The 18,652-nt window shown below is 46.8% G+C and overlaps 1 protein-coding gene across 1 annotated transcript in view; it reads left to right on the plus strand.

Moving 5' to 3' along the window:
• WDR43 (WD repeat domain 43) overlaps window positions 1–18,652 on the plus strand; it is a 465,298-nt gene that overhangs the window by 219,003 nt on the left and 227,643 nt on the right. Inside the window, exons 9-10 of the mRNA XM_086926143.1 lie at window positions 12,560–12,646; window positions 13,313–13,447. Coding sequence (XP_086782269.1) covers window positions 12,560–12,646; window positions 13,313–13,447 — 222 coding nt within the window. The remainder of the gene's footprint in view (window positions 1–12,559; window positions 12,647–13,312; window positions 13,448–18,652) is intronic.

An 18,652-nucleotide genomic window follows, 5' to 3' on the forward strand; every position in this document is an offset into this window, starting at 1 on the left:
TTTAAATGTCACTATGAAAGAGAAAAAAAGACAGACTAGTACAAGTAAAATGACCACATACATATAGACAAAACAGCATGTGGTTAATCCACATTAGGCAATAAACCTATATTAGGTATGTACACACATTGGTTCTGTGTGATGTTAACATGAAGATACATAAATATAATATTCTCATGTAGCTTTTTATGCTTCATCTTACCCTTATAGTTGAAGCACAAGGCTCCACCCCGCCTGGCAACGGCTCAGGACACGAGGGAAGCACCGCTCTAATAAGAAGCAAAAAAACACAGGGGTATGTCATTGCTTCTTGGTCACCACGAAAAATAAAGCATAATAAATAGGTACCCAGAGAAAAATGACTCTCACAGAGTTCATGTTGTTTAGAAAAGCACAATGTCGTTTTAGAACAGTGATCTACACTAACATGTCAGTTGATATGCCTAGTATCTAGAACACGTTATGCACTTGATGATTTGTCAAATAATTATACAGGGCTCCTTTGCAGTCTTTTTCTCTCACGGTTAATCAGGACCAGCTGTCAGCTGCGTCCGTTTTTACGTCTCACAAAACAGCGACTGTTCGATATACTGGAATAAGTGCATGCAGAGATCGCCGATGTTCTTAGTACTCACGCAGTTTGTAAAGTGAGCCCGAGAAATGATTTTGCGCTTTAATCAAAAAAGAAAGCATACTTGACAAAAGCACACTCGGCGTCTGACTCACCTATCCGTCGGTACTTCTCTGCCACCATCTGAGCCGGTTGGGGAGGTACCGGCTCTGAAACAACGCCTCGGATATATGCTGCACATTGATTGGTTCAGCCAAGGTCATGTGACCCGGTATTCCAATCAAAGTTGCAGTAGTGGCGCATCGTGGTAGAGAACAGTCAGTCATGTTCCTTGGCCCAAACAAGGTCATGTGAGCGGACCTGATTTTTATGACTAAGTAATTCATTGGTCAAAAAAGGTTATGTTTAAGGTTGCCTAGAGACCTGACCCAGTTACTAGAAAGAAACGTTTCGATCATCACATTAGATTAATGTTTAACTTGGTAGATCGGGGGTATTTTACTCGATCATCCTACCAGTAGGTAGAAGCATATATTCAGTGCAATCTTTTTTTATATAAAAAGGACAGATGGTATAAACCTCGATCTTCTTCATATAGACGTTTAGTATGTAATGTATAAACTACTCTATTCAGTGGAGAAGATAGATATTATAGCCTAACTCTTTCAGTTACATTTCCATTATGGAGAATATTTTATTCATTGTGTGCTCTGTTTTTTTCAGGAGGAGAGAACAGATATTGTGGCTTAACTTTTTCATTTAGATCACTACTTTGAACATAAGGTATCCACTAATCACATTTAGATCTCTAGTTCTTGAACAGATGTTTCAAAAGAACCTTTACATGAGTGGGACTATAGGGCAGACCACGGTATGTCGTCATTGAGCCCACTTTTATTAGTTCCCAATTTAAACACCCATTTCTGTTCTTTGCGAAGAAGGAAATTGGTGTAATCTAACGTGGGGAGGGATGTATGGTTGTTCAGGTACAGTCCATGAAAAAGCTGTTGGAGCATGTTGTTTTTCAAGGAAATGCGTGGTAAGTTTGGTTGCATGTCTTTTGTACTTGAACAACCATACATCCCTCCCCACGGAAAAGATGAGGGTGTTCTCTCTTAGATTCATATCATACCAAGACCCCCAGAGTGACACGCTACTCTACTACCTTCAACACTGGAGGAATCGTGCGTTCTTCCTAGCCAAAGAGGATTACTCCCACGTACCGGCCTCCCCCTCATGGCCCTCCAACGGCCATAAATGGTGAGACCCTATTGCTAATGCACGTTACCCACACCCTTACGGTGTCTATACCCCAACCCGCCTGACACTTGCCCCTTCTTCCTTTACAGCACTGCCATCAACCCACCCTGTCCTGAAGATGATCCTAATTTCCACGGATCGAAACGCCGTCGACTTATCAGCAAGACTTTAGGCGCCCCTTGCATAGTGGTTTTCGTCAAATTTGGAAATAGAAAATTGATTAATTTAAATTATCTCACCCACTCTGTTTTTATTCACTGTATATAATCATGCACAAACACCTTGCGCCGCTCAAGCAGATCACTTTGTCACATGTCGCCGTTGTGTTATTCACTTCTTCATTCGTGCACCTTGTACAACTTTGGGTTGTTCTGTTTGAATTGTAAAATTGAAATTGCAGTGCTGATATTAACTGTAATTGTATTTTTCCAATCCTCTGAGATTAATTTGAAGTAAATGATGCCTTGAGCACTTATGACACATATATAGAGTCTCCTTGATTCTCGCTTGATAATGCTGCATGCATATCTTTATAAATTGTCTCCAAATTATACCTGTTGGGATATTGTTCTTTATATATACAGTTACCCAGTATTATGGTTGTCTTTCATAGACTCACATGCCTGAATCGTTCTCCGTCGTCGAGATTGGAGTCTCCGGTATATAGAAAAGTAATGTCCTATAGACATATATAGAGAAAAGTAGGCCTAAGGGCCTTACCTTAGTAGCCTATCTTTGTCCTTTTGTAAAAAGGACCAAACTCTAGAAGAGAGCCAATCGGCTATCACCTCCCTCTAGAACCTTCCTGTCAGGAGCCTCAGTCCCTCAGATTTTCTACCGCACGTTGTGCTAAGGCAGTCTCCACCTGAGTTCCCCTCAGGTTTCTTTCTTCAATCTTATCTCTTCACAAATTTGGATTATTTTAAGGAAAAAGTAGATATGGCTGATCCTCAGAAGAAAGGTCTATTCAGAGCATGTAGTTCTTGTGGTAAAAAGAGGTTACATGTTGAAGACCAGCACACGACCTGCTTATATTGCCTGTATCCAGACCATTCACCAAAGGATTGCAAAATTTGTAGAACATTTTCTACAAAAACGCTTAAAGACAGAGAAGGAAGTCTTTTACTCTGGCTTAGCAGGCTCAAGGACAGAGACAATTTGCAATCTTCAGAAGGTGAGAATTCTTCAGTTTTCTCGAAGCTGTCTTTAAAAAGGCCAAGGGTGGCTTCCCCTAGCTCTCCAGAGGCTCCTCAAAAGAAGGCTGCAAAAAAGTCTTCAGAGGCCCAGTCATCAGCGTCTGACAAGGAGGTTCATACCTTCAAAAAGCCTTCGCCATAGTAGGCTACGACCTCGTCAACACCGTCATCGGTGCAAAAGAAGGCTGTGTCTCCCGTCTACGTCTCGATGACGACAGTATCGACGACGACGGCATAGTCGACGTTCAGTTCGACGACTACACCATCATCGACAGCGGGTAAGCCCCTGTCGTCGATTATTGTTATTAAAAAATCGTTGTCGAAGCCCAAGATCTCGTCGACTACATCAGTGACGGCGTCCGTATCGACATCGAAGCCAGCGCCGTCTTTATCGTCGACGAGAACATAATCGTCGACGAGTGTGCCGTCGACGAAGACATAGACGACGAAGAAGGCACCGTCGAGGGGGGGATTTCATGACGTCTTTGGACCTACAAGACGCATACTTTCACGTCCCAATCCACAAAACTCCAGAAAATTCCTGAGATTTGCAGTGGCGGGCCAGCATTTTCAATTTTTTGTCCAACCTTTTGGCCTCAAGTCGGCGCCCCATATCTTCACCAAGTGTCTTTCCCCGGTGGAGGCATTCCTCAGGCAGCATGGCCACCAAGTCTTCCGATATTTAGACTGGCTGGTGAAGGCACCATCCTTGGCAGACGCAACCAAATCTTCCAACGCCTGTCTGAATCTCTTCAAACACTTGGGTCTTACACTCAACCAAGAAAAATCCACTTTGCATCCCTCTCGGGTCATTACCTTTCTCGGAGCGACACTGAATACAAAAGATGCAAAGGCATTCCCATCTCAGGAGAGGTAACGCAAGCTTGCCTCTCTATCCGCATCAGTGGCTTCAAAGAAAACTTTGCCAGTCCGTACCTTCAAATCCCTCTTGGGAATGATGTCCTCGTGCATCCTGCTCGTACCGCACTGTCTTCGAATGCGTCCGCTTCAGGAAGCTTTGTCCAGACAGTGGACGCAAAGCACAGGATCGTTCGCTGACCGCATAACGATAACAATGCAAATCACCAAGGCATTGCAGTGGTGGAGGTCAATCAAGAACCTCTCACGGGATTGCCGTTCCTGCTTCCAGCAGCTCCTCACATCATTACAACAGACGCCTCCCTGGAGAGTTGGGGAGCAGTCCTACAGGAATTAAGGATCAGTGGCAGATGGTCAGAGCCGGAAAAGCAGCTCCACATCAACCTGCTGGAGGGGAGGGCCGTTTTCCTAGCCTTGCAGTCCTTCTTGCAAAGGATCAAGAACTCCCTAGTGCTCGTCGGGACCGACAACACTGCTAGATAACACTCAGTTCGGGTTTAGGAGAGGCCATGGAACGGAGACGGCGCTCATAAAGGCTTCTGAAGAGATCAGACCGATCATGGACCAGGGTGGCACGGCAGTCCTTATCTTGCTGGATCTCTCAGCGGCCTTTGACACGGTCGATCATAACATCCTGATCGACCGTGTCACAGCTATGGGCATACAGGGCAAAGCTGCGGAGCTCCTGGCTTCTTTCCTGTCTAACAGAGAACAGTCGGTAAAGATGGGGAACTTCTATTCACCAACGTTTGTGCTGCCCTGCGGAGTCCCCCAGGGATCCTCGCTAAGTCCGACACTCTTTAACATCTATGTGTCGGACTTGGCGAGGGTCATTTAAACCCATGGAATGGGAGTGACTTCGTATGCCGACGATACTCAGTTGGTGTTAGCAGTGCATAAAAATGGGAGCGAGGTGGCAGCCAACTTTCAGGCAGGTAAGAGCCATTAGTCACTGGATGGACAGTAATTGTCAAAAACTAAACACCGATAAGACCGAGGTAATGGTGTTTGGAGACCTAAAACCATCTTGGTCCCCGGTCTGGTGGCCACCAGAAATGGGTAATCCACCCACCCCAGTTTCAAAGGTCAGAAACTTGGGAGTGTTGCTTGACAACAAACTAAGTTTCACCAGTCATGCTAATGCGGTAGTCTCCTCTTCCTTTTTCACGCTACGAAAAGTGAAAAAGTTGTTACCTTTCCTTCCCCTGTCTGCGGGGAAAACCCTTATGTCCTCCTTGGTGTTATCCAAGGTGGATTATTGTAATGGGCTTCTGCTGAATGCCCAGGAGCAGGTTTTTAAAAAATTACAAATGGTGCAGAACGCTGCTGCACGAATTTTGACCAAAACTCCCAAGTTCGCATCCATCTCCCCTATCGTTTACCAACTTCACTGGCTCCCAGTAAAAAAGAGAACCAAATTTAAGGCTTCATGTATCATCTACAAAGCATTGAACAGCCAAGGGCCTGACTTTTTTAGGGAATCACTGCTGGTGTATGTCCCTAAGAGAGCTTTAAGATCTGCCTCATCCGCATCTCTATGCTTCAACGGGTGAGAACGGTTACATGGGGACACAGACGCTTCTTGGTAGCCGCCTCGAAGCTCTGGAATACCTTGCCCCACCATATAAAAAGCAGCTCATCACTGATGATTTTTAGAAAGCAAGTGAAGACTTGGCTATTCATCCAATAATGCACAGAAGGTGCCTCTGTCTGCCCAGCGCCGAGACACCATTCGTGGTATTTGTTTGCGCTTTATAAGGTTAAAAAATAAATAAATAAATAAACACTACTACGATGCACCACCTGAACAAACAGGGAGGGACGCGTTCGCTAACACTCTCTCGCGAATCGCAAAAGATCTGGAATTGGCTCATTCTCCACAACGTATTGTTGAAAGCAGAGTACGTCCCGGGTGTGAGAAGGTGGCCTGATATGCAGTGCTCACTATTCTGGTGAACACTGTTTCAGTCCAGCAACCCTTATTGATGATTGGTTGTAAGTCAACCTTATAGACCAGCTATCCTAGTAGCGTGGATACGAGCAGTCTAAGGCTAAAGACTCGAGAGGGCGTGTTAAGCCAGCTGTTATACCACACATATACCCCTTGAACACCAAGTGAAAGGACACCACACAAGTGTTATGAAAATAAACAGTGTATTTATTAAAATCACAACAGCCCTGTACTCTTTATGAGGACAGGGTACTAAGCACAAAACAAAACTCTTACGAAAATACTTAAGTTAGCACAGTATATACAAATGCCCAAGGGGCACGGAAAACCATATACTCTGAAAGTGGAATGCGAAATTACTAGCAGGTAAGTACAGTACTAATAGGCTTTGGAATCGCTAGGACTTGGCTATAGAATCGTTAGATTACTTCTAGGAGACCCAGGGGACTCGGGTGCAGAGTGTGCACTCTCACGCGTGATGCGGGACAAAGTCTATGGTAGCTAGTAAAAGCAAAGTTAGTGTTCTCGGGCGAACCCGACCTGGTAGGAGGAAAACGAAAGTGGATTCTGACCCTTGGATAGTGAGGCTATGCTGGGGCACCGAAATGCCGAAGTTACCTAGCCCAGGGGCTGCAGCTGCATAGATCTCAAAAGACGTCGGGAATCCTCGTTGACGGACCAGGAGCCTGGAAGAAAGATGCTGGCAGCGACCAGTGAAGAGAGTTCGAAGTGATCCAAGCCTGGATCTTGAAGACAGATGACACCTGAAAGCAGAGGGGACCAAGTTCGTGACTACTAGCCAGTAGTCAGGTGGTACCAGGAGGGCACCGGATGGTAGTCACCTCGACTAGGTGAGTGGGCGGCGCTGTGCTCTGCAGATCTCACGGTCCAGGAGGCGTTGTCGGCGACCAGGATGGAGGAGCGAGCTGTCCCACGATGGTTGAAGCTGTCGGCGTCGCTGGACCCAGGATTGGGCAACAAAGCCTTGGTTAATTCAAGCCCACGCGGTGGACTCAAAATGGCGTCTGGAGTGGACCAGGAGGGTCCGGGGTGCTCCTCTCTTGGAAGGGAGCAAGGGCCAGTCTGGAGCAACCAGACCAGCAGCAGTGATGTCGTCGGGCGTCGTTCAGAAGGCCACAAGCCAGCGGGCTAGTAGCCAAACAACGCGGTGAGCGGCAGAAAGCAGAGGGGCCCCACGCAGATCGTGGAGATGCTGGGAGGCTGAACTTCGGTGCTGGAGCTGCTCAGGGTCGGGGCTTCTCGGACCCCAGAGCACTCACCAGAGGGTCACTCGGCGGGCTTGTTGTAAAGAAGTCGTGCAGTCTTGGCGATAGCCGGTCCCTCGAGGTCTTGTCGCACTCACGGTTCTCAGCTTGGCTGTAGAGGTGAGTAGAGGTCAGAGGTGCCAGGGAAGCCGGGTCTCGTCGAGCTGTGTCGTCGGATTCCTGAGGAAGGACTTGCAGCAGACCGCAGTGTTCTTAAGATGGTGCCTGCGGATGCAGGGTGACTACTCCTTAGTCACAAGGGAGAATCTTGAAGAAGAAATCTTGAAGTCCTTTCGCAGAAAGTCGTGTCTTGATTCCAAAGATGATCTAATTTGAACAGGGGGCCGCTCCCATCTTTATACTAAGAAAAGGGGCTGACCCGGTGACTAGGTCCTGCCTATGGGTGGGACTAGGAGGGGGGTGGTTACCCCCCTCTCCCATGCCGGACTTTCCCCAGGCCAGGGGCTGGTGTGCCCCTGGAACTGGTTCTGACCGGCCTATGCGTAGTGAGCACCGGGGTGCCACTCAGCAGTCACCTTCCTGTAAAGCCCTGCCTACCCAGGATACACAAAACCCTGGCTGGGATGGTGCTAGCACCGCCCCTGACAGGAAACCCTTTGTCCAGGCTCCCCTCGCTGGAAGGACTCCCAGCTGCAGGGGGTCAGACTCGTGTCTGTGGTGGCAGCATCCATTTTGTGGAGCTGAGGCTTCAGTTAACTTTAACCGGGGTTCACAGTTACATACATGTCGTGTCCCTCTAGAAGGGTGGAATGCTAACCCCGTCGCCAGAATTGGCGAGGGGTTAGTATTCCAATTCGTATGACACCTTACTCAACATGTTTTGATAAAGCAATACCAAAGATAGCATTTAACCGAGAGGATTATAATGCACTTAAGAGTATATGGTATGCGTTATCATGGAACAGCTATTAGGACTTGGTTCCGCAAGCTGCAGACAGGCTCAGCTCATGCCAGAGCACCATCTCACACGATTCCAAGCACTCTGCCTTCAGGATTGTCAAGGCCTGCCATAGGAGTGACTGATAGGAATCTGTGTGTCCATTTTTAGGGTTAGATATAGGTATACTATATCTACAGCAAAGGGTGATTACACGACTTTGCCCCAGCTGTCATGCAGCCAGTTGTGTCAAATTTAGGAGGCCAGCCAGGGGTGGCATAATACATGCTTCAGCCCCTGGTAGGCCCTGGGTACACCTATGCCCTGAGTTACAGGGTCTGATAAGGTGGCCCAGTACCAATTGGAAATGTACCTAAGGTACATGGAATCCATTTTACAGAGAGAGCAGTAGGCCTGGGGTCCTGATTGGCAGGGTCCCAGGTCGACTATGTCAAAAACCAGCTAAAACACAGGGCAAAAAGTTGGGGGCAACCATAGTCGGGAGGTACCTTCCTACACCGGGCAAGGACAATGTCATCGCAGACGCGCTGAGCAGGCAGAGGACTCTGTCGCACGATTGGGAGCTGGACCAGACGTCCATCGCTCAAATCTTTTCCAAGTGGGGATCGCCGCAAATCGATCTATTTGCGACCAGGGACAACGCCAAATGCCAAAACTTCGCAAGTTGGCATCCCCAGTCAGGGTCTCTCGGGAATGCATTTTCCATCGCATGGTGCAACGTCTTTGCGTACGCATTTCCGCCATTTCCAATGCTTCCCAGAGTCCTCAGAAAGATGAAAGTGGAGCCTTGCACTTCAATTCTGAAAGCCCCATTCTGGCAGAGACAACATTGGTTCACAGAACTGCATTGTCTATCGCTGAAGCCGCCGATCGATCTATGTCAACATACATCTCTGCTCACGATGAGCAACAAGCATGTTCAACATCCGGATCTGAAATCTCTCAGGTTATCGGCCTGGCTCCAGAGTACAGAGAATTCAGCAGTTTAAACATTCCGCAGGATTGTAAGGATATTCTGGCCAAAGCAAGAGCGGACAGCACAAACAAGACGTATTCCCTGAAGTGGAAACGCTTTTGCATCTGGTGTGCGGACAGGGGTCTACGTCCTTATTCCATCTCTCCAGAACAAATTTTACCCTACCTGCTACATCTGGCGCAGTTGGGCCTTGCACACTCCTCCATAAAGGTACACCTGGCTGCGATATCAAGATTTAAAAGATCCTCGAAAGGGCCCGCTCTCTGGTCCAGTAGACTAATAAAACAATTCCTTAAAGGTCTGTATAGATCTTTCCCTCCAGTACGGATGGTCCCTCCAACATGGCATCTCAAAGTGGTTCTTAACCAACTGATGAAACACCCTTTTGAACCCATTCACAGGGCGGACATAAAGTACATCTTGTGGATGACTGCTCTCCTCCTGGCGCTTACATCAGCAAGGAGTGTCAGTAAAATGCAGGCTTTTTCCATCCAAGATCCCTTCCTGCAGTTTAAGGACGACAGGGTGATTTTAAGAACCAATCCTAGGTTTATTCCTAAGGTCCCGTCGGACTTCCACTTAAATGAGCCTGTGATTCTCAGATCATTCTTTCCAAATCCCAGCACTGCAGCTGAGAGATCGCTGCATTCATTGGACCTTAAAAGATGTCTAAAGTTTTATATTGATAAGACCAAGAATTTCAGAAAGTCTAATCAACTTTTCATAGCTTTCAGTAGACCTAGGCAGGGTCTACCGCTTACCAAACAAAGCATCTCCAGATGGATCTCTTCGGCGATTGCTTTTTGTCACGACAGAGCCGGACAGCCTTTACATTCTAAAATCAGGGCTCACTCTACAAGAGCCATGTCTACATCTATGGCACTATTTGCAGGAGTGCCAGTTATCGACATCTGCAGGGCGGCAACATGGAAGTCGCTGCATACCTTCACCAGGCACTACTGCCTTGATACAGAGCTGATGAAGGATGCAGCAGTGGGACAAGCAGTGCTACGCCATCTATTCCAGTAAGGTGAGCCTTCCTCCATCCTTTTCTGGTATACACATTTCTTTGCTAATGTTTATTGTTGATGTCTATTGATGGTTCATAGTCGCACGATATGTATTATCTAAGACTGATATATACTGTTCGATCAGAAATGTGCAAAATATATTGCTTGCTACTCTGATTCAGGCATGTGAATCTATGAAAGACACCCATAATACTGGATAAGAAATGTGTTACTTACCTGTAACTGCAGTTATCCAGTATTGGTGTCTTTCATAGATTCACATGCAACCCTCCCGCCTTCCCTGGAAGGACTCTCCCCTCTCTCTCTCTCTCTCTATAAAAGTCACGCCTACTTAGCTTGGTGCGTATGAAAATCTGAGGGACTGAGGCTCCTGACAGGAAGGTTCTAGAGGGAGGTGATAGCCGATAGGCTCTCTTCTAGAGTTTGGTCCTTTGTACAAAAGGACATAGGCTAGTAAGTTTTCTCTATATATATATGTCTATAGGACATTACTTTTCTATATACCGGAGACTCCCGTCTCGACGACAGGGAATGATTCAGGCATGTGAATCTGTGAAAGACACCAATACTGGATAACTGCAGTTACAGGTAACGCATTTCTTCTCTACCCTAATCCCGATGAGGTTGATGGGTTATCACTCCTGTGTTTTTATACAAAACCCTTTCTTGCACGAGCACAGATTGAAAATATTACAAATAGTGAAACAAAAAGAATACAAAAATTGTATCTTTAAGAGAAAAAAATCGCAACTTTTATTTCTCCAACATGAAGAAGTATTTCATTGGAGCATTAAATGATATCACTGGATTGAGACCTTTTTAGAAGCAATATATGTAAACATTAACAGAAATTGCACTTCCACTTTCCATTATGACAATCAATGCTATATTAATGAACTAAGAGAAAGTAATTTGTACCATACATATGGCGTAACTTTATAGTCTGGGGAGATTTTTGTATAGTGCACACTTTGGACTCAAGCATTTTAAGGTGTTGTCGTGTGATAATGAAGTACAAGAAGGCATGATGTAATAACATTGTGTTGCAGCATTTATTTAGTGCTTATTATCCCTTTGTGGGTCACTGAAGCACTTACATGGTCTGCAAGCTACGCTATGTAGGGTGTGTGGTTGATATGGTGTTTTGTGATCCTATGTGGAAGTATTTCCGTGTCATGCGTGATAACCTCTGAGGTGTTTACTGTGTTATGGGACATAGCAGTGTGATGGATGACCTGGCAGGAGAGAAAGGTGTGCAGTTAAAGGTTTTCACTATGCTGGTAGCTTTTGCACAGCTCTGCAGGTCCCTATAATTTCTTATGATTGTAGTCTACTTAGCAGGTGACCGCAGAGTTCCGGATCACACAATTTGTTGAAGAGGGAAGCCAGGATTAATGCCTGGTTTTCTAGTTTCATGTTGTGCATTGCATACACTAAGTGGGTAGCTCACAATGATTTCCACTGATAAAGAAGTAGCTCTCACTACAGAAAAGATTGGAGACCCAGTCCACACCTGCTTGCTTTCCACATCTGTGGAGAGGGCTGCATTATAGTCTATGCAGACCATGTGTAACTACAGCCACAAGTTACACATTGGAAAATGCTACCCTGTAACCATCTGATTGTTACATGTAGTGTGTTAAAATCACAATCTCCTACTCTTCTCCTCGACAGCTTGCTATGGTCCCAGATGTTTCGATATCCTTTTTAGGTCGATTGTTCAAGACCTCTTGTATATACTTTAGTGTATACTTATGTGTATGTACTTCGTGAGATCAGCCCTAGGACTTGTCTGCTTTCGCTTAGTGACTTTTTTTCTGTTCAACTGCCTCTATTTAACTGTCTTGATAGAAAAAGACCAGCAGAGGTCAGTAAAATACCAGAATTGCTTTAGCATTCTCTAGATTCCAGTCCATAGAAACTACCATGAGCACCCGATGACAATATTTTTTTCAAATCTTGTATTTTCAGTGATGTGACAACCGAAGGCCCTGCTTTTATATTAAAAACATAGCTTTGGACTATACCATTTCCAGCTGAAAGGCAGTTTGGTGCTTACTTTCCCTGAAAGTTAAGGAACAGTAGATTTTTCTGCACCCAGGCTAATGTGCTGCATAGCTAAATACATAAATAAATGGTCCCAAAGGTGAGACCGATTGCATTGCACATGCTTATTTTACTTCCTTTGCAAAGCACAAGGCCTTCAACACTACAGTCCACCGAACTTATCTGCAGACCAAAAAATGATGCAAGATTGAGCCAGTGTGCGGTGCATTTTAGACAATTGTGAATTTACAACAGGTCTTGTAACTCAGACTTAGAAAAAAAAACAATTTGCACACATTCTGGCCTAACACTAGATTGCAGGAGTATGAAGAGCATGTGAGTCTACAGCACCACTCACTATGAACATTTGGGTACAGGGTAATATATAATGCAGTCGTTTACACATTCTTAAGGTGCTGCCTTTTTGACACATTTCTTACACTACAATATTTTTTCATGTTTCAGACACCAAATTCAAGTGAGCCTCGCCGATGTTTAATAAGGGACATCCAGAAAACGATATCGCTCAGAACAGAAACTGCAGTAACAAAGGTAAGTTGGAACAATGTTGCCACACACCCCCAGCTCCTTTTGTATTTGAAGTCTTTATTTCAAGTGTGTACACTTGTAGTGAATCCAGGTATTTTATCAGGCAGGTCTATTAGTGGGCCCTCCTTGAAACCGTGCTGGCGCTAAAAGAAGTGCTCACAATTAGTGGCAGTGGAATGTTGGTGCCGCTCATGCTCTCTCAAGACTCGCCCACTTTTCAGTCTATCAAACAATAAAGCTATGCACCACAACACACTGTAGTAAAAAATATGGTGTTATCCATACTGACCCCCTGAACACACTACAATTTTGAAATCAAAGTTCTGCATGTTCTACTGATACATTTCCAAATTCTGAAACTTCCTTGCTGAGCTTTCCACTTTCCACAGTTTTTTGTGTTCTCCGTTAGGAGGGATTTGATGCCACTTGCGTCTTTGCAGTGTCACATGAGCAACTCATTTGCCACTGAAAGCACTCTTTGACTTGTTGATGGCAAAACTTTAACTCATTTTGTAATTTAGCTCAAACTTTTCAACCAAATCATCCTGCAGTGCAATCAGGATATGTTTGCCCACCAAAACTTTTTAACTGAATGAAGGAAATGCTTTGACCACCTGGCTTTTAGTTACTTTAATATATATTTTCTTTTCATACTTTTGATGTTTGTAGGTTAAAACTCCACTTGTCAGATCAAAAGCCAAAACACTTGTACCTGGATTTCCTGGTCATAGCGCATCTATAAAACCTGGATCTCTTGGACCAGAGAAAGCCGAAAGCAAGAGGAAAAAAGGTGACATCAAAGAGGTAATACTAGGTCACCACTGTAGCTTTGTATTTGTGTGCATGACTATCGAATGGTGAGTGAGGTTTCAACTCACTGTCGTGGCTAATAAAAATTGCGTTTGTAGCTCACGGATTTGTAGGTTGAAGTTAAATGTCACATTAGTTCTCAACTCTGCAGTCCCCCTGACAAGTATTTATGCTGTTAAACCTTGCATCTTTTGGAATGATCTCCCTTGACCTTTTTGGCTTTGTCCTCCTGTTTGGTCCTTGCTTTGCAGATTTAGGACTTTGAGCAATTTGAAAACTGCTATTCAGTGCCAAAGCACTGTACTTGTCATATACTTACTGGTGATTGGTGCATACATGTTTGGCTGATTTGTGTTTGCTGTTCGTCCCTTGTCTAGGGCTTGTAACTCAAATGCTATGCCTTGGGATGCCACCCACAGAGGTAGCTCATCGAATGTCACAGCTTTGCCCTGGTGGGCCCTGTGTGTACAGGTTTTGCAGCGTGAATCTTTCTGGATTCACGAAGCTGTGCATTATTCTGCGGTCTTGTGGTTGGGTCCGGATTTGTAGTTTTTTTTTTTTTTTTGTAGCCCAGGTGGGCGCCGACGTCCCATCTTTGGTGTATTTCCGGTGACGTCAGCACGCTTCCTGCGGAAGCTCCCACTCCTGGGCGCCATCTTCAGATTCTTTTTTCCGCGGTTGGGTCTGGATCGTTCCCGAAAGGGCTCCAGACATTTTTGGAGAAAGAAGGAAAGTACACACTTTGCAAGAAAAGAGATTGAGAAGACTACAGGAGACTACATCCTCGAAGAGGACGACTAAGGGGAAGAAAAACTTCAAGAACTTCGACGTCAATCGGAGAATGCAAGCTCAACGCATGAGATGGACAACACTCCTTTCAAATTCTGCTGTAACTGCCACCGCAAGTATGCGCAGAAGGACCAGCACCCGGTCTGCAACCTTTGCCTACCGGTCGAGCAAGGACTGCAACGCCTGCTCCACCTTCACGCCGAAGACTCTTCGAGTGAGAGACAGAGGATAGCCAACGCCACCATGCAGGGCAAGAGACAGCCACCGTTCCTTCGAGACCTGGGGCTATCATCAGACGAGGAGGACAATGCCGCTGAACACGACTGCTACACGGTTGTAGAGACCGATATTATGAAGACTCCAAAAGAAGGTAGGAGACTCTACGGCCCCTAGGGCACCAAGAGACCCTGAGTCTCAAAAAATTGAGGGCAAAACCACGAAAGCGCTGACTCCGAAAACTTCTAGGTCCGCTACACCAAGGCGCAGCGGATCCTCTGAGGACTCCCAGGCGCCGAGAGCTGGAGAACAGCAAAAGACGTCGAAAATCGCCCCCGAGAAGGAGCATGCGACGCAGAGGGAAAAGGACCCGAAGGACGCTTCAGCGCCACCGAAGGACGAGAGCCAGCTCGGCACCGAAACCTTCGACGACAAAAGTCAGCTCGGTGCCATAAAGAGCGGCCGATCCATTCGACGCAGACCACGCGGCCGAAATGGAGAAAAAGAAAAGACGCCTCGAGGCCGAGATGGAAAACATCCTGCAGCGGAAAAAAGATTTAGACGCCAGGATGAAAGAATACACAATCCCGACGAAACCTAGGCTACAGGTGGTCGAGGAAACGGAGGAGGAGGACTATGACGTCGAAGGACAGTCGCTGGGCGAAGAGGAGGAGGCTTCCTACTACGAGGAGGAAGGATACGACGACCGCAGGACACTCCTCGGGTCTGCATCCTCGGAGACTCAGGATATAGATTGGCAGGACGTCGACACCGAGAGCCCAGAGGTAGCAGTCAACACATACCCCTCGAAGCCCTCGCCGCCAGATGACATTGGGGTCTACAACACAGTCATCAGGAATGCAGCTGCAGTTTTCAAAGTAAAACTCGACGAAGAAAAGCAGAAAGCAGACTTCCTTCTCGAGACACTGCTCCCTACACAAACAAGGAGCCAGTTCCTGCCCATGCTCGACAGTGTCATGGCACAGGGAAAAGAGGCTTTCAAAGAACCAGCTATCTGCAAAGCAGTCTTCCCCCAGGTCGGAGAAAAAGTATAAACATTCCTCCAAGAACCTGCCCTACATTCAGGGATCGGTCTCAGCAGACTCCATCATCGCAGCCACGGCAAGAAAGAGGGCCAATGTGCCTACCACTTCTGGGCCACCTCCAGACAAAGAAAGCAAGAGAATGGACCTGGTGGGGAGAAGAATTGAACGGAATGCCGCAATGCACTGGCGCATGGCGAATTCCAATGCTCTGCTCAACAGGCACCAATACCAGATCCTGGAAGAACTGGGCGAGTTAGTAAAGAACATGCCACAGGATTTCAAGCAAAGAGCTGAAAACCTTGTCGAAGAGGGGAAGAATGTAGCCAATACTTGCCTCAAGACTGCCCTGGACGGTGCAGACCCCTTCAGCAGGCTCATGATGATGGGCATCACGGAGAGAAGACAAGCCTGGCTCAGGATTTCGGGCTTTAAGCCAGAAGTGCAGCACAGCATGCTAAAAACACCGTTCAACTGAGAAACTCTGTTCGGGGCCCCAGTTGACGAGAAACTCAGCCTTCTGAAAAAGGATAACGAGACTGCAAGATACATGGGGGCATTGCAGTTCAGAGGTACTAAAAGGGGCACCCCGTCACGAAGAACTAACGGGAGGGGAGGAAACCAGCCAGGAACATCACACCAAGCGTTCCAACAAGCCCACCAAGCAGACACCCAGACACAGCAGGGGCAGCAGAAACAGTCCTGGCAGTACCAACCAAGAGGCCAGTCCTTTCGCGGCAGAGGGAATGGACGCCGACATAAGAGGGGGACCGCAGCCCGCCTCTAAGTGACTTAATAAAACTCCATGTGCCCACCCGAGCAAAAACTCCCAGGGTAGAGCAGAAACACATCGGACAGGAGTTAAACGAACTAGACACCTCCGTACATGTAAGACCAGTGGGAGGAAGACTGAAACACTTCTTCAGGGAGTGGAAGAGTATAACATCAGACAAATGGGTACTCAACATCATACAGTACGGGTACTGCATAGAGTTGGAGGGAAAGCCAATGGACAGAAACCAAAAAGGCAACTAGCAAGGAAAGACTTAGAGCTCCTTCGGGAGGAAGCAAAGGAGCTCCTGCAAAACAAGCCATAGAGCCAGTACCTTACAGGGAAAGGAACAAGGGTGTATACTCCACATACTTCATGGTACCAAAGGTGAACGAAACTATGAGACCCATCCTGGATCTAAGATTCTTAAACAAGTTCGTAAGAACGCAAAAGTTCAAGATGACCTCCCTACAAGAGGTACTTCCTCAATTGCAAGGCTGGGACTTCATGGTCCCCATAGACCTAAAAGATGCCTAACTGCACATCCCAATGAACAGGGGCCACAAACACCTCCTCAGATTCATCATCTGAGAAGACCACTCCCAGTTCACAACCCTGGCGTTCGGGCTCAAATCGGCACCAAGGGTTTTCACAAAATGCCTCGCAACAGTCGCAGCACAACTACGAAGGGAAGGGATACACGTGTACCATTACCTGGACGACTGGCTGATCAAAGCAAGCTCATACAAAACGTGCAAGCAGCACGCACAGAGAGTGACCAGCACACTCTAGGATTCTCCATCCACTGGGGAAAATCCTCCCTGGAACCAGAACAAATAAAAATCTTCCTAGGAGCACAGATTGACACCTTAGAGAGCAAGGTGTTCCCCCAGCGAGAAGAGAACGATAGCGCTCGTGAGGGAGACTCAGCTCTCCCAGAAGAGGCAAGCTCGGACAATGAGGACCGCGAGCAAAATCATGGGCATGATGCATACACCTAGTGCCAAACGTACGGCTCCACATGAGACCTTTACAGGAATGGCTACAGGAGCAATGGTCACAAGCTACAGGTCGTTGGGAGGATCTAGTGCGGTCAGACACATCTATTACCTGGAGTTAAAGACAGTTTTTCTAGCCATAAAGGCCTTCCAAACATAACTGTACAACCAGATAGTGTTGATCCAGACAGACAACACAACAGCGATGTTTTACATCAACAAGCAGGGAGGGGGGGGGGGGGGGGGGGGGACACAATCAACCCTGCTTTCGAAACTAGCACAGGAGATATGGAGATTGGCCATCCCACTCAAGATAGACCTGCTAGCCATACATCTACCAGGAAAGGACAGTGTAGAAGCAGACTGGCTCAGCAGACAGACATCGGCATCCCACGAGTGGGAACTCAATGCACAAGAGACGAGAAGGCTCTTCGACAGGTGGGGGACACCGTCGGTAGACCTGTTTGCAACACGCCAGAATGCAAAATGCCTAAACTTCGCATCCAGACAGCCCATGGAGGGCTCCCTGGGGAATGCCCTATGGATAGACTGGTCCAGGACATTTGCTTACTCTTTTCCCCCGATACCGCTGATACACAAGGTACTCAGCAAGTGCAGAGCAAGCAACATGACCCTTATACTGGTGTCACCACAGTGGGCCAGGCAGACATGGTACTTGCAGATCATGGAGATGACAGACTGCACCCCACAGATTCGGGAGAAGAAAGGACCTACTCTCCATGCAAAACGGAGAGGTGCTGCACCCGGAGCCAGAGAGCTTGAGCCTTGTAGCGTGTCTCCTGAGGACATAGTTTGCACATTTGAAACTGCCAGAAAGCACCCTAAGTGTACTTCGGGAGGCTCGAAGACCAGGCACACGGAAGTGCTACGTAGCGAAATGGAAGAGATTTACACTGGTGCAAGAGAGAAAAGCTACACAATAAGATAAACAAGCATTGGAAATGCAATAGGTCTCGCAGCATTAGAGTTAGTGCTTTTAGAATTGTTTATGGGTTTTTTTTGTAAATCTTTAGCATTTTTGTTTCCTGTAGCCAATGCTAAAGAATTACAAATAAAAAAAGCCATAAACAAATCTAAAAGCTCTAACTCAAATGCTCCGAGACCTATTGCACTGTGTGAGGGTGAGGGGTTGAGGGTGAGTGAGAGTGAGGGTGAGTGAGAGTGAGTGAGAGTGAGAGTGAGAGTGAGTGAGAGTGAGAGTGAGAGTGAGAGTGAGAGTGAGAGTGAGTGAGAGTGAGTGAGAGTGAGAGTGAGTGAGAGTGAGGGTGAGTGAGGGTGAGTGAGAGTGAGGGTGAGTGAGAGTGAGTGAGAGTGAGGGTGAGTGAGAGTGAGGGTGAGTGAGGGTGAAGGTGGGTGAGTG

This window comes from Lissotriton vulgaris, chromosome 6, assembly GCF_964263255.1.
Source record: "Lissotriton vulgaris chromosome 6, aLisVul1.2, whole genome shotgun sequence".
Lineage (NCBI taxonomy): Eukaryota > Metazoa > Chordata > Amphibia > Caudata > Salamandridae > Lissotriton > Lissotriton vulgaris.